Here is a 26813-nt window from a genome sequence, read left to right on the forward strand (position 1 = left end):
CGTCAGATTTGGCAGGATCCGAGTCCTTGGTCTGCCACTTGCCAGCTCTATGACTTCCAGCAATTAGACATCCTCTTTAAGCTTCAGTTTACCTCATCTGGAAGATGAAGATCTTAACAGCACTAATTCCAAGGGGGTAGTTGTAAGGATTAAATGAGATCATGAAGGTAAAGCGCTTAGCACAGCTCCTGGCATACATCAGGCACTCAATAAATGATCATTATTATTATTACTGACAGTAATGCCCACACCTCTGGGTGGGTGAGAGCCTGGAGAGTGCCTGGTGGTACGCGGTCGGCGTTTGACAAAAGTGAATTCTCTCGCCCTTCTCTCATGCCTGCCGGCTCCCGGGGGACCCAGGCATTCCGGCCTCCGGCCGCCCCCCCAACGCCGACCCTTACAAAGGCCCTCATTCATGTCTGGTGCACAAAGCGGCTCATTCACCCTGGTCCCTTGGGCTTCCCGCCCCTGGCCGCCCCTTGTGCCTCGCCATTGGTCGGACCCCCTGCCTGTCAGGCTTCAGGTCTTGCCTGCTGCCGTGCCCCCTAGCTCCACGCTCCAGAGCCGTTCTTTTCCCACGGCTGGCACACTCCGGCAACTTCTGATTGGCCCCGCCCGCCAGCCGCTCCTCTTGATTGGCGGGTGCGCACCCTGCGGGCGAGTCCATAGCTTGTCGCAGCGGGCGCCGATTGGCCCCTGTTGCGCTTGTGTGGGCGGGGCTTTCTTGGCTGGCCCGCCCCTCCTTCTCCCCAGGCCGAAGCCTCGGGACGGCCCTGGAAGCCGGTGAGTGCCCGGGGCCCGCTGCCTGCCTGAGGCGGCGGGGAGTGGAACTGGGTCCCGGGAGGCTGGAGCTCCGAGGTTGCGGTCGGGGCTCCGGAGGCCGGCGCGAGCTGCGGGGGAGGGGCGGTGACGTGGACACTCACCTTGCGCTCAGCCGGACGGCAGCGGGGGGCCAGGGGACGGGGTGGGGCGGGGCGTCTCCACTCGCCCCCACAACTCGAGTTCCTCCTCTAGGGGAGGCCGGGTCGGGGTCCTCGCTGGAGGCCCCAGGCCTGTTTCGCAGATGGGGAAACTGAGGCTCGCTTTGGGACATTGGGCGCTTTAATACTGAGTCATTGCCTTCAATTCCGCAGTCGATGACTCTGTCTCTGTCTTCACGTGTAAAAAGTGAGGACCGGAGACAGGGATCGTCGTGACGGGCAGAGCAGAGGGGTGGGGAAAGACATCTTTGAGCCCGCGCGATGTACTTGGGCACTTTTATAACTAAATAATTAACTTTAGATTATATTAACCCGAGATGGGTTATATTGCACCCATTTAACAGGGAAAGAAAAACAGGCCGCACAGAGGCGGTGACTGCAGGGCGACAGGGCCGAGAACAACACTTTGAAGACCGACTGTGTGCTGGGTTCCTTAACGTTTTTAATACAACAGTAGTCCGCTAAGGAAGGCTGTAGTTCCTAAGAAGTAGATGGGGAGGGAGGTTGAGAGTTACCACCTGGGAAGAGGAAATTAAAATCTTTGAGGACCTACTACGTGTTCCACCCAAATCCCCTTTTTAGAAAATGGTCTGGGCTTGAACCCCAGCCCTTCTTACTGGCTGTGTGACCTCGAGCCGGTTACTTCACCTTTCCATGACTCAGTTTCTCCAGGAAAATGGAGATGCTGATTGTCCTTATCTCACTGGTTTTGTGAGCATTCTATGAGTTTGGTCAACTGTTCTAAAAGCTGGAAAACCCTTGGCCCATAGTAGGTGCACTTAGTTACCATTATTTAGTCCTCTACTCAGAGAACTGAAGCTCGAGAGTCTAGAAAATCATGTTCTCGTCTTCTTCGGTACGTCTCGAGCTCCCTGAGGATTGTACGGCCCGGTTTCCAGGGTTGAGGAAACTAAAGTTCTGCGAGATTAAATGATGTCTCGGGGCATTACTTGTTTAAACGCTGGGCTGGGCACTTTCTCCCACATGGGTTTATTCATTTCATTGGCCTCCATTCGCGAAGAGGAAAGCCAAAAGCCCAGAAAGCTTGAGCGGGATTCGAACCCCCGGAGTCCTCAGCCCTCTCCGCTGCGGGTCCTTGACCTTTGCTCGCCCAAAGGAGGAGGGGCCCTGGCGCCGCCGCCGCCCACCTGGCAACAGACTCATCCCCGCCTCTCCCCATCCCCCTGTCTAGGGCCTTGCAACCCCGGGATCCGCCCCCTTCCCCAGCCGGGCAGGTGCTAGGTGACATCAGAGCCGGGCTCCCTCCCGGTGACGCGACGTGGCCCCGCCCCGAGCTGGACCGCGGAGGTAGCCGCACCTGGGAGCTCTGAAGAGGCCGGGGGGATTCCTGGGCCCCCTCCCCAGCTTCCCGCTTCCTGTACCAGCCCGCACCCCCCAGGTAACCCCGAGGGTCCGCGGGGTGAGGCTTGGGTCTTAGGGAGATGGGGGTTGGGGGCTGGGATTCCAGGATCTGAGGAGCGGGCCCCGGGGCCAGGAACCCCAGGTCTGATTAAGGACGACTCTGGGAGGCTGGGCTCATGGGAGGAAGGCGCTGGGACCAGGACTCCCCTGAGAGCTGGAATGTGTACGTCTTGAGGGAAGAGGGGGCTGGGAGCCCGGACTCCTGGGTCTGAGGGAGGAGGGGTTGGGTGCCCAGATTTCTGAGTCTGGAGGCAGAGAGGACCCTTGGAGCCTAGCACTAGACTGAGGTCAGAGGGCTGGATGCCAAGGGCCCCAACCCCTGCCCCAGGGGCGGATCCCTGGCTCCGTCCCTTCCAGCCGGCAGTCCCTGCCCCTCCCAGGCAGGTGCTTTCACCTGCACTGGTGACAGAAATGAGTCCCGGCAGGGGTGTTCCTGCTGGTTAAGGAGGGCGGGGCTGCCAGAGGGCCAGGCCACCCCATTAGAGATGTTATCAGCTCTCAGAAGCTGGTCCCAGGCGTCTTCACCTCTAGCCTCTTCACCTTTAGCCGGCTGCAGTGAGGTGAGGGGGCTGGAATTCACAGGTCAAAGGGAGGAGAGGTCTGAGGGTTCCTGGAAATGTAGGCTGCCAGGGGCTCAGACTCCTGAGTCTGGAGGAGGAGGGGCTGGGGGCCTGGACTCCTGGGTCCAAGGGAGGAGGGACCGGGGCTCAGACTCTTGGCTCTAGTGAGGGGAGGCACAGGGCTGGGTGATTGCAAAAAACTCCCAAACCCTTCCTGGTCAAAGGCCATGAGCTGGAGAGGAAGTGGGTGGGGCGAGGGTGAGGGTAAAGTCCCAGGGATGGGACTTGGCTCTGAAGGGATGAGGGCCACTTAGGAGGCCTGGAGTCAGCCTGGGCGACCTGGGGCCTGGGACGTGGAGAGAGATATGGCATTGGATGGCGGGAGACGCCCGCTGTTTGAACACAGGGGCCTTGAGTTTGAGGCCAGAGAGCAGCAGGACCAGATGTCATGGGGTGAGGGTGGGGGCCTGGGACCAGTGGTGGGGAGAGGGCCTGGGGGTAAGAGGGCTATGTGGCCTGGAGCTGAGTGTCCAGGTAAGGGAAAGATAAGGGCCTGATGGGACCAGACCCAGAGATTTCCAAGAGGAGCTGGGTGTTTGGAGGGACTTCTCCAGAGATATGTTGGAGGTGGGGGCTGGGGGGGCTGGAGGGCAGAGGCAGAAGCACCAAGGTGGGGGAGACAGAGCACTGGGGGGTCCTGTGACTGGCGTGTGGGCAGTGAAGTGGTCATCTGAGGCCGTGGGAGACAACAGAGTCCAGCTTCTTCAGGGGCAGGGCACGGTGAGGGACAGGGGGCATAGTTTTCCTCGCGGGTGCTTAAACTACTCTGCAGTTGCCAAGCTCTGTTCCCTGCTGGTCTGCAGCCCCTTTAAGGGCGGGAAGGGGGTCTAGCACAGGCTGGCTCGGATCTCAAAGCTCATCTTGGGTTGTGACTGAGATGTGTCTGAGACCAGATCGACCCCAGACCATGTGCTCCTCGAAGCAGGGCCTCGTCTGACTCATCTCTGGATCCCCAGACTCGTTCTGGGCAGAGCTCAGGACTTAAGAAAACTTCAGGGAATGTTGAGTGAATGCAGAAGTTAATGAATGGGGCCAGCCCGTGGTAAAGAGAAGGATTTCAGGTTGCAGGGAAGAAAGCCAGGGCTAACCAAGTGATGAAATTCAGGTCTGTTCTGGGATAACCTACAGGTGGTCAGGGAACCTGAGTTACAGAAATCAGCTTGACACTGTTGTAGGGCTTACATCTATGAGGTCAAGGTCTTCAGCATGACCCAGTCTGACCCCCTTTGTCCCTAATCTTTCCTTACTTACCACCCTTTCTCCCTGGATCACCTGGCTCCAGCCACACTGGCCTCTCACAATGCCCTAGACATAGAGGCACATGCCTGCCCCAGGGCCTTTGCAAGAGCTGTTCTCCCAGCCTGGAATGCTTTTTTGTCTGAGATTCCCATGGCCAGTTCCCTTCATCTCCCTCAGGTCCTTATTCAGATGCCACATCAGAGAGGCTTTCCTTGGCCACCCCAATTAAAACTTCAATGCCCCTCAACCCTAACAGTCCCTGTTCTCTGCTTCATTCTCCCTCTTGGCATGTATCATCATTGAACATACTGTATAATTTACTTATTTATCTTTGAATCTGTCTCCTGAGATTAGAGCAGCACTAACTCACAGAAACACGATACAAGCCAAATGTGTAATTTAAAATTTTCTAGCCACATAAAAAATAATGAAATAAAATGGAACAAGTGACGTAAGTGCTAATGATGTATTTTTTTAATCCAATATGTTACCAAATGTAAGAAACACGAATGAGCTTTTTGTTGTGCTGTCTTTGAAACTGGGTGTGTGTCTTATGCTCAGAACCCATCTCAGTATGGATTCTCCATTTCAGCTCTCCAGTAGCCACACATGACTGTGGCTCCTATGATAGCCAGATCAGGGCTAGAATGTAAACACCTTAGGAAGGCAGGAATCTTTTTCTGGCTTGTCCTTTGCTATATGGCTGACACCTTGAACAGTATCATAGCCTGGCTTATTAAAGAATTATTTTTAGAAAATCTATTTTATTGAAATATAGTGGATTTACAATGTTGTGTTAATTTCTTCTGTATAGCAAAGTGATTCAGTTATACATACATATTCTTTTCCATTATGGTTTATCACTCTTCATTGAATAGCATTCCCTGGGCTATACAGTAGGACCTTGTATCCATTCTATCTATAATAGTTGGCATCTGCTAATCCCCAACTTCCAATCCTTGTCTCTCTCATCCCCCACCCCTTGGCCGCAAGTCTGTTCTCTATGTCTGTGAGTCTGTTTCTCTTTCCTGCTGCTGCTGCTAAGTCGCTTCAGTCGTGTCCGACTCTGTGCGACCCCGTAGACGGCAGCCCGTCAGACTCCCTCGCCCCTGGGATTCTCCAGGCAAGAATACTGGAGTGGGTTGCCATTTCCTTCTCCAATGCATGAAAGTGAAAAGTGAAAATGAAGTCGCTCAGTCGTGTCTGACTCTTAGTGACCCCATGGACTGCGGCCCACCAGGCTCCTCCATCCATGGGATTTTCCAAGCAAGAGTACTGGAGTGGGGTGCCATTGCCTTCTCCAGTTTCTCTTTCCTAGATAAGTAAATCTGTTACCTATTTTAGATTCTAATATAAGTTATATGGTATTTGTCTTTCTCTGACAGTTCATTGACTATGATAACCCCTAGGTCCATCCATGTTGCTGCAAATAGCATTACTTCATTCTGTTTTTTGAATGGCTGAGTAGCATCCATTGTATATATGTACGTCTTTATCCATTCATCTGTCAATGGACATTCAGGTTGTTATTCAAGAATTATTGAATTGGGAATTCGCCGGCGGTTTAGTGGTTAGGACTCCCAGGTTTCAGTGCCAGTGGCCCCTGTTCAGTCCCTGGTGGGGGAATTAAGATCCTGGAAGCCTCGTGGTCCAGCCACACACACACACACACACACACACACACACACACACACAAGAATTACTGAATGAATGAATGGATAGAGAGGTGGATGGTAGAATGGGTAAAAAAGGTCTGTGAACCCATTTTGCAGAAGTGTAAATTGAGGTTTGGTGGGGAAGGCAGTGGCGACTGTCAGGGGGATCTGGGGTGGGGATGGAACCCCTCCTTGACCCCGGTCCTCTGCTCTCTCCCTGCAGACCATGGCAGCAGTGACCGTGTCGGTGCCCGGGCGGAAGGCGCCCCCCAGGCCGGGCCCGGTGCCCGAGGCCGCCCAGCCGTTCCTGTTCGCGCCTTGCGGGCCGGGCGTGGGCAGCGGGCCCGGGGGCTCGGCCGCGTCCCCGCAAGTGGAGTGGACGGCGCGGCGCCTGGTGTGGGTGCCGTCGGAGCTACACGGCTTCGAGGCGGCGGCACTGCGGCACGAGGGCGACGAGGAGGCCGAGGTGGAGCTGGCGGAGAGCGGCCGGCGGCTGCGGCTGCCGCGCGACCAGATCCAGCGCATGAACCCGCCCAAGTTCAGCAAGGCCGAGGACATGGCCGAGCTGACCTGCCTCAACGAGGCCTCCGTGCTGCACAACCTCCGCGAGCGCTACTACTCCGGCCTCATCTACGTGAGTGGCCTCGTTCCCGGGGAGGGCCTTGCCTGGGCTGGGGCGGCTGGGTGTCAGCACCCCAGCTGGAACCGACGTGAGGCTGTTTCTAATTTTCCCCTCAGGTTGCCTGACGATGCCCACCCTTGGTTGCCAAATGATAAATTATTGGATTACCAGGACTGCCTCAGACCCCATTGCAGGCGTTTCATATTATACAGTAGATGCTCCGTATTGGGCTTCCCCTGTGGCTCAGTGGTAAAGAATCCGCCTGCAATGCAGGAGCCCCAGAAGATGCGGGTTCGATCCCTGGGTAGGGAAGTTCCCCTGGAGAAGGAAATGGCAACCCACTCCAGAGCTCTTGCCTGGAGAATCCCAGGGACCGGGGAGCCTGGTGGGCGGCCGTCTATGGGGTCACACAGAGTTGGACACCACTGAAGCGACTTAGCAGCAGCAGCAGCAGGATTGGCCATAGTGAGATTGACTGTGCCCTAGTTACTGTTAACCTTTCAATGTCTCACGTTGTTTAATCTTAATAGCAAGCAGGTGGGGTAGGGCAGTGGTTCTTAGCTCTGCCTTCTAGTTATAGTCAGCTGGTGAATTTTTACAAAATACCAGCGCTGGAGCCCTGCCCCACCCCATTTGAATCAGACTCTCTGGGGGTGTGACATGGACACCAGCATTTTTAATAAGCTTCCAGGGTGGTTCTAATGGGCAGCCAGAATGTCGTTCAGAGTAAACAGGATTAGAGACGTTGACCAGGAATGTTGACAATAATAGTGAGAAATAATGATCATGGGTGGCTAGCAAATATTTATCGAGCACTTAACGATGTGCCAAGTACTGTTCTAAGTGCTGCGTGTGGGTTATCAGCTCACTTCTGGGCTGGGGACTTGTCCTTATCGCCTGATGTTTCAGGAATGTTAAGTGACTTGAGTCCCAGGTCACATGGACGTGAAGGATTTGAACCCAGGCAGCTGGCTGCAGAGTCACGCTCTGAATCCCAGCTTAGAGGGCTGGAGTCTCACTGCCTTGCTCATTGAAACTGGCCCGTCAAGAATAGCCACAAAATATCTCCCTAAGACCCCAAAAGGAAAAGTGCTGGTTTTATGTGTTTTAAAAACCACAAAACTTTCATGAAAGTAATAAAAGAATATGTCACTAAATGATAAGATGTATCAAAAAATAAAAATAAATAAGCTGGCCTCAATGTCCACCCCGTTAAGGGTCATAAGCACAAGATGAGGGTATTTTTATGAATTCTGACTCCTGTTTTGGGGAAAGACTGAGGCCGTGAGAGGGGCCAGTAGCTGGCTCAGGGCCCCTCAGCTTTTGGTGGCAGAGGTGGGATTTGACCTCAGGATTATCTGGCCCTGGATTGAGGTAACACCTTCTGCAGCCTGTGTTGGGCCCTTAGGATTTCTCACTTGCCTTTGTGAGCCATGGGAGGTCTGTGAGCCTCTGTCTAGGCCACTGCTCTGAACCTCATCAAAATCAGGGAATCAGAGAGGCACCCCAAAAACCTGAGCCACCCCTTTCCTGTTAATAAACACTCTGAACCCTCATGGTAACATTGTAGGGTATCTCCTATCATCCCCATTCTGTTGGTGGGGACACTGAGCCTCAGAGAGGGGCCAAGACTTAGGCCACGCCCCACAAGCTACCAACCAGCTTAACTGGAATTTGAACCCAGGCCCCCATTCTATCCACAGCAGTGGGAAGATCACTGGGAAAGTTCAGGGGGGAAAATGGTGAGGCCTGAGCAAAGCTTGTGGTCTGAGAGTCAGAGAATTGGGCCCTGACAAATGAAAGTGAGATGGAAGTTTCTGGAAGCCCAGACAGGAAGGAAATTGGGCCTTAACAATAATCATTAGCACTCAGGGAGTGCCTGCTTTCTCCATGAGGTGCTGTTCTAAACTTCATTTCAGTATGATCTTGTTGACCTCCTCACCACATAAGGCTGTGAGGTAGGGGTTATCACCTCCTTTGCCAATGGCTTGGAGAGGAAAAGACATTGTCCAGGAGTAGTTAACAGCTAATGTATTAGGCGTGCATAGGGACTTCCCTGGTCGTCTAGTGGTTAAGACTCAACGCTTCCACTGCAGGGGGTGCGGGTTTGAGTCCTGGCCAGGGAACTAAGATCCTGCGTGCTTCAAGATGCAACATAATTGAGTAAATAAATAAAAAATAAGCATGCACAGGGCTCCAGGGCCCACACTCAGCTCGGTATTTGCAACATGAACTTGTGGGTAGCTCTCCGAAGCCCTCTGTAGAAGCGCTGTTCCCATCCCCGTGTGATGAAAAGGGGACCCGGGAAAGTTAAGGTGTGTGCTCAAGCCACCCAGCTAGAAGATTCGATTCAAGCTCCACCTGGCTTGTCCTCGGGCTGTCCTTAGTAAATACTAACTGGCCAAAGGGAAAGACAGTGCTTCCCAGTGGAAAGGGAGAGGGGGATGTCCGGGATTCCAGAAACCAGTTCCTGCTGCTCATAAGCTATTTGGCCTGGTGTGGTCCCTTCCCTGGGATGCCCAGGGCAGAAGGGGACCCCATCTGCTGGACGCTGGCCGTGCCCTCTGCTCCGGGAGGCACCTGAAGATGCTTGGCATCGTGTCCCTCTCAGAATCCTTCTAGATGGTGGAGGTTCAGAGCTCCGTTTCCCCAGAGCTGGAAACTCACGCTTGGAGAGGGCAAACACCTGGAGTCGAGTCACACAGGCTAGAAACATGGGATGACGCAGCACCTGAGTCTGAGTGAAGTCTTAGCTCCCAGGTGGGCTGGGAACCTGAGGGTGTCTCAGCACCGCGACTGGAGCGCCTTTGACTGCCCTGCCTTGGGCTGTCTGGTTTTTATTCAGTCATCCTTAATCCCCATCGTCTCTGTAATGAGCTGGGGAGGGTTTCTCAGGGAGGAAACCGAGACTGAGGGGAGAGTCGCTGGTCTGCGGAGGGGCGGTGGCAGCAGGGAGTTGGACCTGGTGGGTCCGCCTTCAGAGTCCTGCCCCAGGCCCTTCCAGCCAGGCTTCTGCAGCTGTGCACTGGCCACTCAGGTGTCCCCGGCCCTCTCTAGGTGCACCGGCCTCAGCCCTTTCCCCACTGGCATTGGCAGCCAGCTCAGGTTCCCTCTAGGGTGTCGCCCTGGTGATAAGGTATGGCTGGCAGGAGGGGGCTGGGACGGGGATGGGGTGCAGGAGGTGGGCTCCTCCGCCAGCCAGAAGTGGGGGCCGGGGCACCAGCAGCCATGAGATACCCTCCCTGGGAATGTGGTCTGGCCGCCCCGCCCTTTGAGAGCTCTGGGGAGCTGCTGGCGGGGCGGGCAGACACCCAGCAAACCGGTTGTTCTGCTCCGGGCTGGCCACCCACCCTCCCATCCTTAAAAGCTTGGCACCGGGCAGCCTGCGGTGGCCACACCCTCACTCTGCTTGAGAAGCTCAAGTTGTCTGGGAGCTTAAAGCAGTTCTGCTATCAATCGACAAGTAAACAGCTAGTCATTTAACTCGCTAAGTAGCTAACTAGCTGCCTAAGAAGCTAGTTGGTTTCATAGTTAACTAGCTGAGACCCTGGGGCTTCCCTGGTGGCTCAGTGGTAAACAATCTGCCTGCCAGTGCAGGAGACATGGGTTTGATCCCTGGGTCCCGAAGATCCCCTGGAGAAGGAAATGGCAACCCACTTCAGTATTCTTGCCTGGGAAATCCCATGGACAGAGGGGCCTGGCAGTCCGTGAGGTGGCAAAGAGTCAGAAATGACTGCACAACTAAACATCAGCTGAGCCCCTAAGCAACTCTCTGGCTGTATTAGCTAGCTTGACCCAGCTAAGTTAACTAGTTAGCTCTCTGGATTGTGTTAGCTAGGTGGTCAGCTAGTTCTCTAGCCGGTCTAACTGCCTTGATCCATTCTGTCTCTCGTCTACCTGAGGCTCCGTTAGAGCTGAAACAGTGCTTAAATGATTACCAGGTCCTGAACTCAGGTCCAGCAGGTGTGTGGACAAATTCAGGGCATCCGTGAACTTGGATGCAAAAAAAAAAAAAAATTGCATCTTTATTTTCACGGACCTCAAACCTGAAATTTAGCATGTCCTCCAATAAGAGAGAAGACCAAGACCGTCGTGGATGCAGGTCCTGTGAGTCTGTTATCAACAGAAACCGCAGACATCCTCCCGTCAATTTTCAGTGGCTGCAGATACAGGAAGCACTCTTCCAGAAATATTCTATGTGTATTCAAGCAGATTCAGAAAAGTGTTCTTCTTGCAAAGTTCTTGTTTCCTTTCTGTGATGTTGTTTTGGAGATAGTTCTCTGTCTGTAGAGGCCAGAAACCTCATAGGAATTCATTGTATGACCATGCATCCCGATCGTTTCCGGTCCTTCGTTATTTTAAAGGAATGATGCTACAGATGAACTTGGCACTTGGTCCTTTCATGCGTGTGAGTCCAAGCAGTGACAGGGCTACAAAGCCTCCATTCTCTCCCCTTGTGAATCCTCATTCATACAGCACCTTTGTGCAATTTGGAAAGCTTCTTTTCAACCATCAGCCTGAAACCATAACAAATGCTGAAATCTACATTGTCATTGTCCCTTTGCTGGATGTCGTTGTGCAGAACCTGCCCAGCTGTACATGGCAACTCTGTGCTGCCCCTGGGTCGCAGGTGGGTAGCTAGCTGAGGCCGTCTCCCTTCTTGCCCACTGCAGACGTATTCCGGCCTTTTCTGTGTGGTCATCAACCCATACAAGCAGCTGCCCATCTATACAGAGGCCATTGTGGAGATGTACCGGGGCAAGAAGCGCCATGAAGTGCCACCCCACGTGTACGCAGTGACCGAAGGAGCCTACCGAAGCATGCTTCAGGGTGAGTGTGGGGTGGGGGCTGCTGGAGGTGCCTCTTCAATGGGGACTGGGCTGGGGGTCAGGATTAGATGTCAGTTCAAGGGTTTCAGACTCTGCAAGGCTTCCTTGTGGGGCAGGAAGGAACACAAATGGAGGGCCGAGTGGGCAATGCTCTGAGTTCCACCAGACAGGTCCCTTTTCATCCGCCTCTGTTTACCCCTCCCCGCAATAAGCATCACTTGGAAGCTCATTGGTTCCAGGCTTCTACAAAAATTCCTCTTGAAACAGTGACTCTTAAGAGTGTTCATTCATTCAATATTTATGTTGCTGACACGATCTACATTGTTATGAATGAATGTCACCCCTTAGAGAATGGGTGTACAGCTGGGCAGGTTGATGTCCATCAGAGGGGTGCCATTTACTCCATGACAATTGATAACTCGGGGCAAAATTCCATAATTCCATGTGGTACACATAATACACTCATTATCTATTTATTGTAGGTCATCTATTTTAATAAATATTTGTATATATTAAAAACCATATTAAACATTTTAAAGTTTGTATCTTTCTATCATGACATTAATAGTAGGCAGCATATAAGCTGTATTTACAAAGCAGCGGTTCCCAGAGTGTAGTCCTCTCATCATCAACCTCAGCATCACTTAGGAACTTGTTTGAAATGTCAACTCAGTCTTTACTCTTGACCTGCAGAGTCAGAAAGCCTAGGGAGAGCCATGGACCTTGCCAGTTCCCACTGTCCTTGGTGTCTAACACTGAGTAGGTGGTCTGTGTGCATTTTTTGAAGGGATGGCTCAGATGGTAAAGAATCTGGCTGCAATGAGGGAGACCCAGGTTCGATCCCTGGGTCGGAAAGACCCCCTGGAGGAGGGCATGGCAACCCACTCCAGTAGTCTTGCTTGGAGAATTGCATGGATAGAGGTGCCTGGAGAGGGAGGCTATAGTCCATGGAGTCACAAAGAGTAGGACACGGCTGAATGACTAACACAGCAACTTGTCAGACCCAGGATGAGCAGAGGAGGAGATAGTAGGGACCGAGCTGTGCTCTCTGCCCTCAGGTCGGGCAGACGACCCCCAGTGGGCCATCAGTCACCATCACTACATTCTGTGGCCTGTTTGCTATTACAGGCTGAGCCTGGGGTCTAGGATCTCCCTCTCATATCTCTGAATCTCATCATTCAGCCCGAGGCGGCACACAGTAGGGGCTCAAATTGAAGTTTGTTGAATGAATTACATTCTGTTCGGTTGGAGTTTGTTGTCTTCATTTTACAGGTTAGGACACACTGAGGCTCAGGGAGGGACAGCTGCTTTCCCAGAGCCACACAGCCAAAAAGAGGCTGAGTCAGGATCAGGTATTAGAATCTAGGAGGATCATATGTCAAAAACCCAGCTTTTCCTGAGCCCTCGGGAAAGATTTTGAAAAGAGGGTGGCCGGCATCTCGCTGGAAAAAACCCTCCCAGGTGACCCATCCCCCTCTGTCCCCTACAGATCGTGAGGACCAGTCCATTCTCTGCACGTGAGTAATCCTGAAGGACTTCCCGGAGGAAGTGGGATTCCCAGCTGGGCATGGCTCTGCTTGGAGTGGATGGGGCTTACCAGGTGACTTGGGCTGACTGTTTCTGCTTCCCTTTGTGCCCCCCCTTAGTGGGGAGTCCGGGGCCGGGAAGACAGAAAACACCAAGAAAGTCATCCAGTACCTCGCCCACGTGGCGTCATCACCAAAGGGCCGGAAGGAGCCTGGTGTCCCGGTAAGTGACCTGCCTTGGGACATACTCTGGAGCCTGCCACCAGATGCTCCCTCCCTCTCAGGCTCTGCTTCCCCTCCTAACTCCCCGCCCCTCATGGAAGAACACAGTCACAGGCCTTCTCCTGGCTGTCCCTGCCCCACCCCCACCCCCGAATCCCTGCTACGTGCCTGATGTATAGTGCTGGGAGCCGAGGCAGGATGGACACAAAGATTGCAACAGCCAGTCCTTTGCCTCGCTGACCCTTGGAACAGTGCCTCTGGCACTGTAGTAGGAGCTTACATCCCAGAGCACCCACTACGTGTCTGGTCTGTTTAGGTTCCTGTAGTGCCCAGGTTTGCTTTGTAAGTGAGCGTTTATATGTAGCCCTAGTCCTTTGACTTATATTACCGTAACACCCCAGTGAGGTGGGTGTGGTTTTTCCTGCGTTAAAGATGGGAAAGCAAAGTCACACCTGGGGTGGGTCGGTTGTCCAAGGTCACACGCCCAGAAAGGGCTAGCCCAGATTCAAACCCCAGTTGACGGGGCCGCTGCCAGCTCTCCACCCCCAGGCACCCCGCTCCACAGGCCAGTTTCCCCAGCCCCTGTCTCTCTATCCCACCCCTTGCCCCCTCCCCCAACCTCAAGCTCACCTGTGTGTCTGTCCATGTTCCATGTGCTGTGTCCTGGTCCGTGTCTCGTGTCCTGTGACTTCCTCAGGCCTCCGCCGGCGCCGTGTCTTATGTGAGTAGCAGGGAATCATCTCGAGTCCTGCCACCCCTAATACCACCTGGGTCACCCCAACCCACAGTCTTCCTGGCAGACAGGTCCCAAGGCACTGACGGTCACCCCTGCCTGGAGGCCACATTGTCACTTTTGATGGTCCTACTATGCACAGCAGGCACCACGCTGTCATTTCATGCAACCCTACAGTGGGCGCACACCCAGGCCCCCCACTGTTGCTTATGGCAGCCCGACTGTGTAGTGAAGGACAGGGAAGCCTGGCATGCTGCAGTTCATGGGGTTGCAAAGTCAGACACAACTTAGCGATTGAACAGCTGTGTGCACACACCCAGGGCCATTTAGTGTGGTCCTGTTGTGCATGTGCAGACCTCCCACATAGCTGTGTATATTAGCCCTACTGTATCTGTGCAGAGTGGCCACAGATCCCAATGGGAAATAACCCAGAGCCTATAACTACCACCTATTGTTGATCTGCTAAATGTATGTAGACAGAGCCCACGGATACCACGCTTTCACACAGCCCAGGGACCCACACTGCCATTCATGGTAGGTAGGCCTACTCTGTACCCCCAGCTCAGGCTAGTGTCTGAGGGCTCACAGGGCATTTAAAGAAATAGTTGGGATCTTTGAGAACCTGGCTAGGAAAGAGGAGAAGAGGATTGTCATGTATTGAGCACCTACTGTGTTCCTGGCTCCGACACCCAAGTGGCTGTAGGGAAGCTCAGAATAAGATCTCTAGCCGTGGGGGCCCGAGGAGGGATAAATTGGCAGTAGGTGATTAACAGATACATACTACCATATATAAGATAAACAGCAGGGATTTACTATATACCCAGGGAAAAACTGAACTTCCCTGGTGTCTCAGACAGTAAAGAATCTGCCTGCAATGTGGGAGATCCGGGTTCAATCCCTGGTTCAGGAAGATCCCCTGAGGAAATGGCAACCCACTCCAGTATTCTTGCCTGGAGAATTCCATGGACAGAGGAGCCTTGACAGCTACAGTCCTTGAGGTTGCAAAGAGTTGGACACAACTGGACAACTAGCACTTTCATAGGAAACAATAGTCAATATTTTGTAAGTTTTAAGGGAAAAGAATCAGAAAAAAAGAATATATATATCTAAACCACATTGCTGTACACTTGAAACTAACTCAATATTAACTATACTTCAATTTTTAAAATTGCTGTCTTGAAAAAAAGAAAAGTCCCCACTCAAGGATTAGCCTGACTGGGGAGGGAAACTACCATTTCTTGAATGTGTACTATGTGTCAAACAGTTTGAAGAACTTTACATAGATGGTATAGATTTTTCTTTAGGTCCACAAGTGATACATGAGTACGCATTCACTGTAACAACAACAAAGCAGGCAAAATGAAATTCCTCTTTCCTTCTCTCAGTCCTCTGTCCTTGGAGTGGCTTACTCTGTTGACATTTTGGTGTGTATCCTTGCAGACCCTTCTCTAAATGTCTACAAACATATATCTATACGTATAGACATGGGAGTCTTGTTCTGTGGTGGTGTTTTCTCGGTTCTTTTTTTTTTTTAATAGGATCACATTGTAGGTGTTGTCCTGAGACTTGCCTTTTTTTGTTTTGTTTCCGCTGGACAATGGATCTTAGAGAAGTTTCCTCATTCCCTTCACAGCAGACTGAAGGGCAAGCCCAGATCCGGGAAACCTGGCACACGCCCAGACACACAGAAAGGCCCCTCACACACAGACACTCAGCCAGAGCCCCCACCCCAGCGGGGCTAGCGCCCTCACCGCGCCCCCACCAACCCCGCCACTGACAGGCCATCCCCCGACCCCCTGCAGGGTGAGCTGGAGCGGCAGCTTCTTCAGGCTAACCCGGTCCTGGAGGCCTTTGGCAACGCCAAGACGGTGAAGAATGACAACTCCTCCCGCTTCGTGAGTGCTGGGGGAGGGCGGGGCCTAGGCTCGAGTTAATGAACCGGGAACTGGGAGCAAAAGAAGGTTGGGACGTGTGGGTCCGTAAGAGGGGAGGGACCTGGGGTCCACGGATCCTGGGCCTGAAGGATGAAGGAGAACTGGGGACCTGGGTCCTAAGGAAGGAAGTCAGAGGCGGGTGGACCTTGAATTCTCCCGGGGAGGCGCCCCTCCCCACTGCATCACGGCCCCGCTGGATCGGATGGGGTTCAGATGTAGGGAGATAGTCAAGAGACAGGCTGACTCTCGGAGGGGTGAGTGTGGGTTGGGGGTGCTCCCCAGGCCCGCAGGACCTTCCGCCAAGCCCCTCCACCCGCCTCCCTCGCAGGGCAAATTCATCCGCATCAACTTCGACGTTGCCGGGTACATCGTGGGCGCCAACATTGAGACCTGTATCCTCTCACCGTCCAGAGGGGGTGCCGGGGGCGGGGAAGAGCGGCGGCGGCCAAAGAGGGCGGCCCTCGGGGTCTCACCGCGTATAGGAAACAGGGGTCCACACTCGCCCGGAACCCTGGCTCCCTGCTGCCGACCCTGTGCCTTCGTTTCCCTCTCGGCAGAAGGAGAGGGACGCTGGAGCCTCCGGAAGGGGCAGGCGCAGCGGGGAGGACGGCGGGGCCTCCCGTAGCCTTTAAGAGAACGCCCTCCCAACCTCGCCACCGAGGGGGAGGGCGCGCGAGCACAGAGAAACGATGCAGCCAAAGCGCAGGGCGTGTGGGGGGCCGACACCAGCTTCCAGAGCCCTGGCCCCGTGGAGTCACGTGGGACGTGCTTAATCCCTAGGTGTTCCAACACATGTTCCAACAGCTACACTCATCAGAGACTCCGCACTGGGGGGTTTTATTGGGGGCTGGTCGCATAGGCACCGCCTGACCAGCGCGTACCCAAATTTCAGAGTCCGGGAAGGAAAACAGATGTGCAGCAGAAAGCATGTTGGTTTACACAGTTTAGGTGCAGAGAGCCCGTGCTATCAGCCTGAAGTTCAGATTCCCAGACACCAGCCAAAGACGGGCCTTGCAAGCCTGCTGACTCCCGCCAAGCTGTGTCCAACTTTCCCCACCGGTGGCAAAAACGCTCCCTAGAACTCTCATGGACGGAGGAGCCTGGTAGGCTGCAGTCCATGGGGTCGCTAGGAATCAAACACGACTGAGCAACTTCACTTTCACTTTTCACTTACATGCATTGGAGAAGGAGATGGCAACCCACTCCAGTGTTCTTACCTGGAGAATCCCAGAGATGGGGGAGCCTGGTGGGCTGCCATCTATGGGGTCTCACAGAGTCAGACACGACTGAAGCGACTTAGCAGCAGCAGCAGAAATTTACAAGATAGAACCCAGAAGGTCCAGGAGTGCAAAGCTTAAGAGAACAAGGGAAGACATCACACCAACCCTGGGTTTGAATCCCAGCTCTGCGGCTTTGAGGCTGGGGGCCCTTAAGCCTGTGATTTGACCTCTCTGGGCCTCAGTTTCCCCATCTGTAGAAGGGGGCAAGTCATAGAACCTACCCTTGAAGGGTCTGAAGGACAATGTGAGGTACATTCTTAGCATGCCTCCTGCCACATAAGCACTCAAGAATGAGTTACCTGGGGACTTGCCTGATGGTCCAGAGGTTAGGACTCCCATGTTCCCCATGCAGAAGCCCCGGATTCGATCCCTAGTCAGTGGAACTAGATCCTGCATGCTGCAACTAAGACCCGGTGCAGCCGAATACACACACACACACACACACACACACACACACACACATATATATTTAAGCTTATTTTTAAAAAAGGAAGAATGAACTACCTGAGACTTCGCTGGTGGGCGGTCCGGGTTAGGACTTGGTGCTTTCACTGTCAAGGGCTTGGGTTCAATCCCTGGTCTGGGAATTAAAATCCCACAAGCTGCTGCAAGGATGGGCCTAAAGAAAAAAAAAAAAAATGAGCTATCATTATTAGAAATGAATGATTAAGTTAGCACTGTCCTTATAATGTTAATATGTTAATATTGTTGGTTAATAACTGTGATTTGTAATGTGGGTGATATTAATAACAAATCATATTTCCACCCCTGGGGTGTCAGCTCACTGTCCCATAGCTGTCCCCTCTCCCTGTCATCCAGGGAGAGATTGAGAAGCAGTGTGTTGGCAAAGAGTTTTTCCTAAGAGGGCTTGTGTGTGTGTGCTCAGTCATGTCCGATTCTTTGCGACCCCATGGACTGTAGCCCACCAGGCTTGTCTGTCCATGGCATTTCCCAGGCAAGAATACTGGAGTGGCTTGCCATTTCCTTCTCCAGGGGATCTTCCCAAGCCAGGGATCAAACCCGAGTCTCTTGCATCTCCTGCTTTGGCGGGCAGATTCATTACCACTAGAGGCTTAGGGAGTAAGGAAGCAGGGACCTCCCTGTCAAGCCCTGGGCCCCGTAGACTCTACTGCTGCTTGGTAAGCACTTCCTTGGGCTCAAGGCCTCGTGACCCCTGCAGCCACCAACCCCCGATCCCCACAGTTCTTGCGGCCCATCACCCCACTTCATGGTGCTTCCTGCTCACATAGCTTCTTAAAGCTCAGGGCTCTCTCTGCCCCACCCCTTCCTCCATCCTGCCACCCTGAGCGTCCGTGGACCCCAGGGCTCCAGTAGCCTCTTCTGTTCACCTGTGTCTTCCCTGTCAGCTTCCGAATGCTAACTTTCTCCTGTCCACACTCCCCATCCCACTGGGGCTGCTCTCACTGGGCACGGTTCTCCTGCTTGGCTGTCTCTGCCTCAGGGCCAGTGACCAGGCTGTGGACTGATGCTTTCGAGGCTGGTGACCCTCCCAAACAGATGGATTGATCCCTTTCACACCAGCATCCCTCATGACCAACATTTTGGAGGGGTTGACCTTGTGTCTGGGGCCACCCTGAGAACTCTCCGTCTGTTAACTCAGTGCCTCATATCTGTAACCCTGTGAGGCAGATGCTATTTTTTTTAAGGCTTTTTTTTTTTTTAATGTGGACCATTTTTTTTTTTTAACATCCTTTAGTTACAACACTGCTTCCGTTTTATGTTTTGGTTTTTTGGCTGCGAATGTGGGGATCTTGGTTCCCAGATCAGGGATTGAATCTTCACCCCCTTCTAAGACTTGGAAGGCCAGGTGTTAACCATTGGACTGCCATGTCCAGTTCTCTGCCACCCCGTGGACTGCAGCCTGCCAGGCTCCTCTGTGCATGGGATTTCCCAGGCAAGAGTCCTGAGTTGCCACTTCATCCTCCAGGGGATCTTTCTGACCCAGGAACTGAACCTGTGTCTCCTGCATTGGCAGGCAGATTCTTTACCACTGGGCCACCTGGGAAGAATCATGTGCTTGGTGGTCCGTGAGCACAGGACACAGATGGTTACACCAAATATCAGTTGTTTTATTTTCCTTTAAGGCGTCTTACCAATTTTTAGTGTGTAAACCAGCCATCTGGCTTTCCCAGAAGGCAGAAGCTGAGAGCCCACGTAGGGGGAAACTGAGGCTGGGAGGGTCATGATGACAGGTGTTTTTTTTTTCTTTCGGCCATGCCACATGGCATGTGGGATCTTAGTTCCCTTACCAGGGATCAAACCTGCCTCCTTTGCACTGGAAGTGCAGCGTCTTAACCACTGGACCGCCAGAGAAGCCCTGACAGTAAGCATTCTTATCCATGGTAAAGGACAAACCAGGCGCCTGCTCAGGTGTTGGCTACAGAATAACTCATTTACCCCCAGGGCACCTCAGGGACTCATGCATGGGTGTCAGTATCAGGCTCCTTGCACAGGTGAAGAAACTGAGGCACGAGGCTAAAGTGACATGTCCATGGTCACTGGTCCAGTTAGGTTGCCCGCCAGGTCTGTGAGCACCTCTACTGTTCCATGAGAGAGCAGGAGGGGGTCCTCTCCTCCGTGGCACCTTGACTCGTCCCGCCCAGACCTGCTGGAGAAGTCGCGCGCCATCCGCCAGGCTAAGGACGAGTGTAGCTTCCACATCTTCTACCAGCTGCTGGGAGGCGCCGGGGAGCAGCTCAAGGGTCAGTGTCGGGCGGCTCTGGGGGACTGGGCGCGAGTTGCATGCGGACCCCCTGGAGAGGAGGACGTAGGGGCGCTAACCTTTGTTCAGCCCCTGCTCTATGTCAGGCTCCTGCTGGGTGGCGGCTTCTCTCGCCTCCTGGATCCCGCTGCCTCTCGACTTCCGCCGCCCCCAGACTCTGCTGTCCTTTGGCTCCTGCTGTCTCCTGGGTCTTGCTCACGCCAGCTCCGCGGGGACATGGCTCCTGCCCACCCTCTCCTGAACCTCCACGGGGCTCCGCTTCCTCCAGCCCCGCGCTGTGACGACTCCAGCTTTGCCGCCGCGTGGTTCCCGATGATGATCGTGGCTTCTGAGCCCCTGCCTCCTGGCTCCTGCCTGAGACCCCTTCTGTCTCCTGCTCTGCGCCCCTCCAGCCCTCTGGCTGCGGAAACGCCCCAGGCTCTCTCTTCTATGGCGGCCCCGCTGCCCTGCGGCTCCCTCGCATTCTGGCTCCTTCCACCCTGTAGCTTGGGCCGCCTCCTGATCCCTCCGCAGCCAGCCTCCCGCTCCCGGTGGCTTCCGAACCCACACACGCTCTGCCGCCCGAGCCCTGCTGTCCCGTGGCTTCTGCTAACTCGGGCACCCGCAGCCCTGTTGCTTCTGCCGGTGGGTGCCTCTCACCTGCTCTGGGCAGTTCTGCGTCTTGAGAATCACTGTGAAAGGAAGGAAGAGGAAAGGTCTGAGATGTGCTAAGTACACACTTCACAGGCCAGCCCTTCCCACCAAACCCGTGAAGAAAGGATCCCGGTTCATTTGACAGAGGAAGAGACCGAGGTTCCTAGCGGGGCAGTGATGCACGTCTTCGGGTAGCTATTTAGGAAGCCAGGACATGAGTCTGACGCTACGGCTCATACTTGACCTCGGCCTCTCCCGTTACCCCTACAGCTGACCTGCTCCTGGAGCCCTTCTCCCACTACCGCTTCCTGACCAACGGGCCGTCTTCCTCTCCGGGCCAGGAGCGCGAGCTCTTCCAGGAGACGCTGGAGTCCCTGCGGGTCCTGGGATTCACCCATGAGGAGATCACCTGTGAGTGAGCCCAGACCCTGCCTGGTAAAGGGTGGGGGTGGGCTGCACGGGAAGGAAGGGCACTTGGCCGTTCATGGCTCGGTTTGAAAACTGCAACAGGGAACAGAGAAGGGAGGGAGCTTTAAATAGGGGATCAGGAAGGACATGGTGAGATGGTGATGATTGCACGATGGTCTGGAGAGCTCACATGTGAATGTTGGTGCTATCAGGGAAGAATGTACTAGGCGGCGGAGGGGAGGGACAGTATGTGCAGAGGCCCTGAGGCAGGAAAGGCATGGTGTGTTTGAGGCGTTGAAACTTCTCTAGGGACTTGAGAAGCTAACCACTTAACAGTGGTTAAGACTCCATGCTTCCACCCCAGGGGCACAGGTTCGAGCCGTGGTCAGGGAACTAAGATCCTGCACGCTGCTCAGTATGGCCAAAAAAAAAAGAAAGAAACTTGTCCAATTCTCTAATGGCCTCAATTAGTCAGTGACCCAGGTGGATGGGGAGATGAAGCTGCAGAGGCAGTTGGGGGGGGGGGGGTACTTTGTTCTGAGGGCACTAGGGAGCCAGGGGAGGGCTGGGAGCCACGGAGAAGCAGCTCTGGGTTGTGTGAGGCTGGAGGAGGCTGAAATGAGGGTACGGGGAAGACACTGACTGTGGCCCCGAGTCTGCCCTGGAGCACTGGGGTGAAACATTCAGCTCATCAGCCCATGTTCTGCCGCTTTGCCCCGCCCCTTTCTCACCAAACAGTGCGTTCTGACAGTAGTTCATCTGCAGTACTGTTTTCCTTGGCCAGGGCTGCCGTCATAGAGTACTATACACAGGTGCCTTGCTTGTGTGCTAAGTCGCTCAGTCATGTCCCACTCTTTGAGACCCCATGGACTGTAGCCCTCCAGGCTCCTCTGTCCATGGGATTCGCCAGGCAAGAATACTGGAGTGGATTACTATGACCTCCTCCAGGGGATCTTCCTGACACAGGGATCGAACCTGGGTCTCTTACTTCTCCTGCATTGGCAGGTGGGTTCTTTGCCACTAGCACCATCTGGGAAGCCCAAATGAATGCTTTAAACATGTGAAATCAATCGTCTCCCTGTTCTGGAGGCGGGAAGTCTGAGAACAGGGTGTCGGCGGGGTTGGTTGGTCCTGGAAGATTCTGCTTCCTTCCTCTCCCCTGGCTTCTGGTGGTCTCCTGGCAATTTTGGCTTCTCCTGGCTGGTAGAAGCATCACCTGATTTCTGCCTTCCGCTTCACGGGGCGCACCTCCCTGCCTGTGCGTCTGCCTGCAGCCTCCCCTTTTTATAGGATGCCCGTCATTTTGGATTAGGGGTCACCGCACTCCAGTGTAATCCCGTCTTCACTTAAATAATTGCAGCTGCCATGACCCAATACTCAAATCAGGTCACGTTCTGTGAGGTCGCAGGCGTTAAGACTTTAATATATGTTTGGAGGGAGTAGAGGGACAGGGTTCAACCCGTGACACGTATGTAGAGGGCAGATCTCAGTCTTTTTTGTGGCTGCTTGGCATTTCATTGTTTGGATGAACTGTGATTCCTTTCACCAGTCCCGTAGAGAAAGACCCTGATTTCCAGGACTGAGTGGGGGTGGGACTGGGTCTCATTCTCCTCCCGTCTCCGGCGCTGCAGGAGGGCCGGGGAGCTATTGTTGGCTCCAGGGCCAGTGGGGAGGGCTAGAGACCCAGTGCCAGCTTGGCTGTTCACCCAGGCTGCAAACAGGCCAGGCTTCCTCGGGCATATTGACACAGGGTCCCAGGCCTCCTCGCTCGATTTCCCAACCGCGGGTTGCGTAACTGCCCCGCCTGTGTGTCTCTGCTCTCCTCCCTGGGCAGCTGACAAATTTCTGGAGGGAAGTGACCATGAGGGCCTGGGCCCCGCAGGTCCCTTCTGGCCTCTGGACACAGGTCGCCTCAAGTAACCCTCCTGCAGTGTGGTGGGCACGGCCAGCGGCCCCGATTTTTGCAAACCTGAGACAAAAATTTTGCAGCACCAACTTCGTGTGTAATGACATAATCTGAATATGATCAAAGGTCATCGTGTGAAAACCGAGTCTCCCCCAGCCTCCCTAAGCCCTAGTTTGCCCGCTGTTAAGCTTCCTGCATCTCCTGCCAGAAATATCTTAGACAGGAAAGAAAAGACACACAGTATTCTCCAGTTCCAGGACTGAGGTTCGGGCATGTGTGTGTGTGTTCAGTCGTGTCTGATTCTTTTCGACCCCATGGACTGTAATGCGCCAGGCTCCTCTGTGGGATCTCCCAGGCAAGAGTACTGGAGTGGGTAGCCATTTCCTCCTCCAGCGGATCTTCCCGACCCTGGGATCGAACCCACATCTCCTGCAGTACTCTTTCACTGTATTGATGAACTGTGACTCTTGGAATGTGTCTGCCCCTTGCAGACACACTCTTAAGGTGACTGCATCCCTTTGCTGTTGGGATGACACATACCCCCAAAAAGGGGCCAAAAATATTCTTTTTATAATTAAAAAGAATTTATTTTTGGCTGTGCTGGGTCTTCACTGCTACTTGGGTCTAGTGAGCCCAGTTGCAGCGAGGTTGGGGGCAGCTGCTCTCCAGCTACAGTGCACCGGCTTCTCACTGCGGTGGCCTCTCGATGCAGAGCAGGGGCTCTCGGGTTTGGGCTCAATAGTTGTGGTGCCCAGACGTAGTTGCCCCGTGGTATGTGGGTATCTTCCGGGACCTGGGATCGAACCCATGTCCCCTGCATTGACGGATGGATTCTTAACCAGTGGACCACCAGGGAAGTCCCAAGAACATCCTTAGAAGTAGGTCTGTGCTCACAGGTGAGTAGAACTGCAGCATCAGTTCTTAGCAACGAAAAAAATCAATTTAGAACATTTTCAGTGACCCAAGAAGATAACGTGGGCCCCTTTGCCGTCTTCCTGCCCGTTTCTACCACTAGCCCCTGAAGATCATGAATCCCCAGGCACCAACAACGACCTGCTCATGGCTTCTTGGTCTTCAGCTCTAATCTCCATCCCGTCACCGCCATTTTCCTTCCCCCCACTTTTTTTTTTGGTGGCGCCCCGCGGCATGTGGGATCTTATCTCCTCAACCAGGGATGGAACCCGCGGCCCCTGCATTGGAAGCGGAGATTCTTAACCACTGGACCGCCAGGGAGATAGCCGCTGTTTTTAGAATCGTGCTGAATCGACCTCGCCGCCGGTCCATAAGGGGGCGCTAGTTTCCAAGCCCTGCCTCTGTCGCGCCTCTTCCCCGACGCGGATGCCGGCAGCCAGGGTTGTCACCTTTCTTGCTTCTGCTGGTGTGGCAGGTGGCTGGGGTCTCATAACAGTGTGATTTTGTATCTCCCTTCCAAGGAGTGGGGTCAGACGGTTTTGTTTTTTTTCTCTAGACTCTCCTTTGGACAAAAGAGACACACATAACCCTGGCTGTCCAGTGGTTAAGATTCGTAGGTTTGGGATGGCCCAGGGTTCGAGCTCTGATCTGGCAACTAAGATCCTATAAGCCTCACAATTCGGCCAAAAGACGAAAACGAAAAAGGAGACAGAGGTCCAGGGAAGGGGGGTGTCCGCCCTAGTCAGTGAAGTTGACCAGGAGATGGTGGAACCCAGTTTGACTCCAAAGCCAGCCAGTGATCTGCTCCCAGAGAGGCAGGTGGGTGCCTCTGGGTCACCCTCGGGAGGCCCAGGGCAGAGAGCACTGGAGGCCTGTGGAGGGAAGCCCTCCACCCCACCCCGACTTCCCGTCCACACTGTGCCGTCAATGCCACCGGGGAGGTTGCGCAGGGATCCTGGCACGCAGAGAGGCGGGCCCGCGCTCACGTGAGGCCGTCAGAGCGTCGCCAGCCCCACGCCCCCACCCCCGCAGGCCCGGGCTTGCTTGCCGCCGCTGGGCTGAAGTCACTAGCGAGGGCTGACTGCCAACGCCTCGGGCGTCAGGTTCACCAGGTGCCCCGCACCCACGCAGGTTGCTAAGCCAGCCGTGAAAGGCCATTTAAATGCCACCGGGGGAACGCGAGTCTGAGTCGGGCTTGAGCTGACGTTAAGGATGAATGATCATTCAGTTGATGGTGGCCTTGTCTGTCTATCAGGAGATGTCCTCATCTATTTATCTTTTGGGAGGTGTCTCTCTGCTTCCCGCCCCGCAAAACCTCCCAGGGTTTCCGGGATTCTTGCTGTCCCCGTCTAGCCAGCCCCCTGACCCCAGCCCCACCCCGCCTACTGTGCTGTAGGGGGAGGGGGTGGAACCCGAGGTCCTAGAGGCCATCCGGGTTGCCCAAGGTCATACAGCCAGAGAACACCTCCACTGGTTAACCCTTTGTCGTGTATTCATTCATTCTTCATCCATTGGACACCTGATGGAATCTGCGGGCCGGATCTCTGCAGGCACCGGGGGAAAGGAACTGTGGCCAAAACAGAACAAGCCTCTGCCCCCTGGAGCACTGACACAAATAGATTAAAGTCGATCCAGTGGAAGGTTCATGGTGCGGTGACTGTGGCGGCGAGGGGGCTGGAGAGGCGGGGCGTGCTGTCTCGGTAGGGGCGGGGCAGCCCCTGGAGGGGGCGGTGCTTGGCTGAGCCCGTTGATCCGCAGGAATTAAGCAGGTCAGGAAGCAACAGTTAGAACTGGACATGGAACAACAGACTGGTTCCAAATTGGAAAAGGAGGACGTCAAGGCTGTATGTTGTCACCCTGCTTATTTAACTTCTGTGCAGAGTACATCATGAGAAACGGTGGGCTGAAAGAAGCGCAAGCTGGAATCAAGATTGCCGGGAGAAATATCAGTAACCTCAGATATGCAGATGACACCACCCTTATGGCAGAAAGTGAAGAGGAACTAAAAAGCCTCTTGATGAAAGAGAAAGAGGAGAGTGAAAATGTTGGCTTAAAGCTCAACATTCAGAAAACGAAGATCATGGCATCTGGTCCCATCACTTCATGGGAAATAGATGGGGAAACAGTGGAAACAGTGTCAGACTTTATTTTGAGGGGCTCCAAAATCACTGCAGATGGTGACTGCAGCCATGAAATTAAAAGACACTTACTCCTTGGAAGAAAAGTTATGACCAACCTAGATAGCATATTCAAAAGCAGAGACATTACTTTGCCAACAAAGGTCTGTCTAGTCAAGGCTATGGTTTTTCCAGTGGTCATGTATGGATGTGAGAGTTGGACTGTGAAGAAAGCTGGGCACCAAAGAATTGATGCTTTTGAACTGTGGTGTTGGAGAAGACTCTTGAGAATCCCTTGGACTGCAAGGAGATCCAACCAGTCCATTCTGAAGGAGATCAGTCCTGGGTGTTCTTTAGAAGGAATGATGCTAAAGCTGAAACTCCAATACTTTGGCCACGTCATGCGAAGAGTTGACTCATTGGAAAAGACTCTGATGCTGGGAGGGATTGGGGGCAGGAGGAAAAGGGGACAACCGAGGATGAGATGGCTGAATGGCATCACAGACTTGATGGACGTGAGATGGACGTGAGTTTGAGTGAACTCTGGGAGATGGTGATGGACAGGGAGGCCTGGCGTGCTGCGATTCATGGGGTCGCAAAGAGTTGGACACGACTGAGCCACTGAACTGAACTGAACTGAGATGGTACTACTCAGAGAAGGTGATGGCACCCCACTCCAGTACTCTTGCCTGGAAAATCCCATGGATGGAGGAGCCTGGTGGGCTGCAGTCCATGGGGTCGAGAAGAGTCGGACACGACTGAGCGACTTCACTTTCACTTTTCACTTTCATGCATTGGAGAAGGAAATGGCAACCCACTCCAGTGTTCTTGCCTGGAGAAGCCCAGGGACAGGGGAGCCTGGTGGGCTGCTGTCTATGGGGTCGCACAGAGTTGAACACGACTGAAGCAACTTAGCAGCAGCAGCAGCAGATGGTACTACTGGGCTTCCCTGATAGCTCAGCTCATAAAGAATCCGCCTGCAATGTGGGAGATCTGGGTTCGATCCCTGGGTTGGGAAGATCCCCTGGAGAA

General features: G+C 53.9%; 1 protein-coding gene across 5 annotated transcripts in view; it reads left to right on the top strand.

The window, feature by feature from the left end:
- Positions 1 to 735: 735 nt before the first annotated feature.
- The window catches only part of MYH14 (myosin heavy chain 14), a 78368-nt gene continuing 52290 nt past the window's right edge, over positions 736 to 26813 (top strand). The window contains exons 1-11 of one of the 5 annotated variants that reach the window (XM_069551312.1): positions 752 to 783; positions 2173 to 2379; positions 6140 to 6550; positions 11212 to 11368; positions 12857 to 12884; positions 13014 to 13116; positions 13813 to 13836; positions 15651 to 15743; positions 16111 to 16174; positions 19687 to 19785; positions 20709 to 20849. In XM_069551312.1, coding sequence (XP_069407413.1) covers positions 6143 to 6550; positions 11212 to 11368; positions 12857 to 12884; positions 13014 to 13116; positions 13813 to 13836; positions 15651 to 15743; positions 16111 to 16174; positions 19687 to 19785; positions 20709 to 20849 — 1117 coding nt within the window. In that variant the 5' untranslated portion in view covers positions 752 to 783; positions 2173 to 2379; positions 6140 to 6142. Of the gene's footprint in view, positions 784 to 2172; positions 2380 to 2777; positions 2963 to 6139; positions 6551 to 11211; positions 11369 to 12856; positions 12885 to 13013; positions 13117 to 13812; positions 13837 to 15650; positions 15744 to 16110; positions 16175 to 19686; positions 19786 to 20708; positions 20850 to 26813 lie in introns of those variants that run through there. The other 4 variants (XM_069551314.1, XM_069551313.1, XM_069551310.1 and 1 more) reach the window with 4 other exon arrangements.

Source organism: Ovis canadensis, chromosome 14, assembly GCF_042477335.2.
Source record: "Ovis canadensis isolate MfBH-ARS-UI-01 breed Bighorn chromosome 14, ARS-UI_OviCan_v2, whole genome shotgun sequence".
Taxonomy (NCBI): domain Eukaryota; kingdom Metazoa; phylum Chordata; class Mammalia; order Artiodactyla; family Bovidae; genus Ovis; species Ovis canadensis.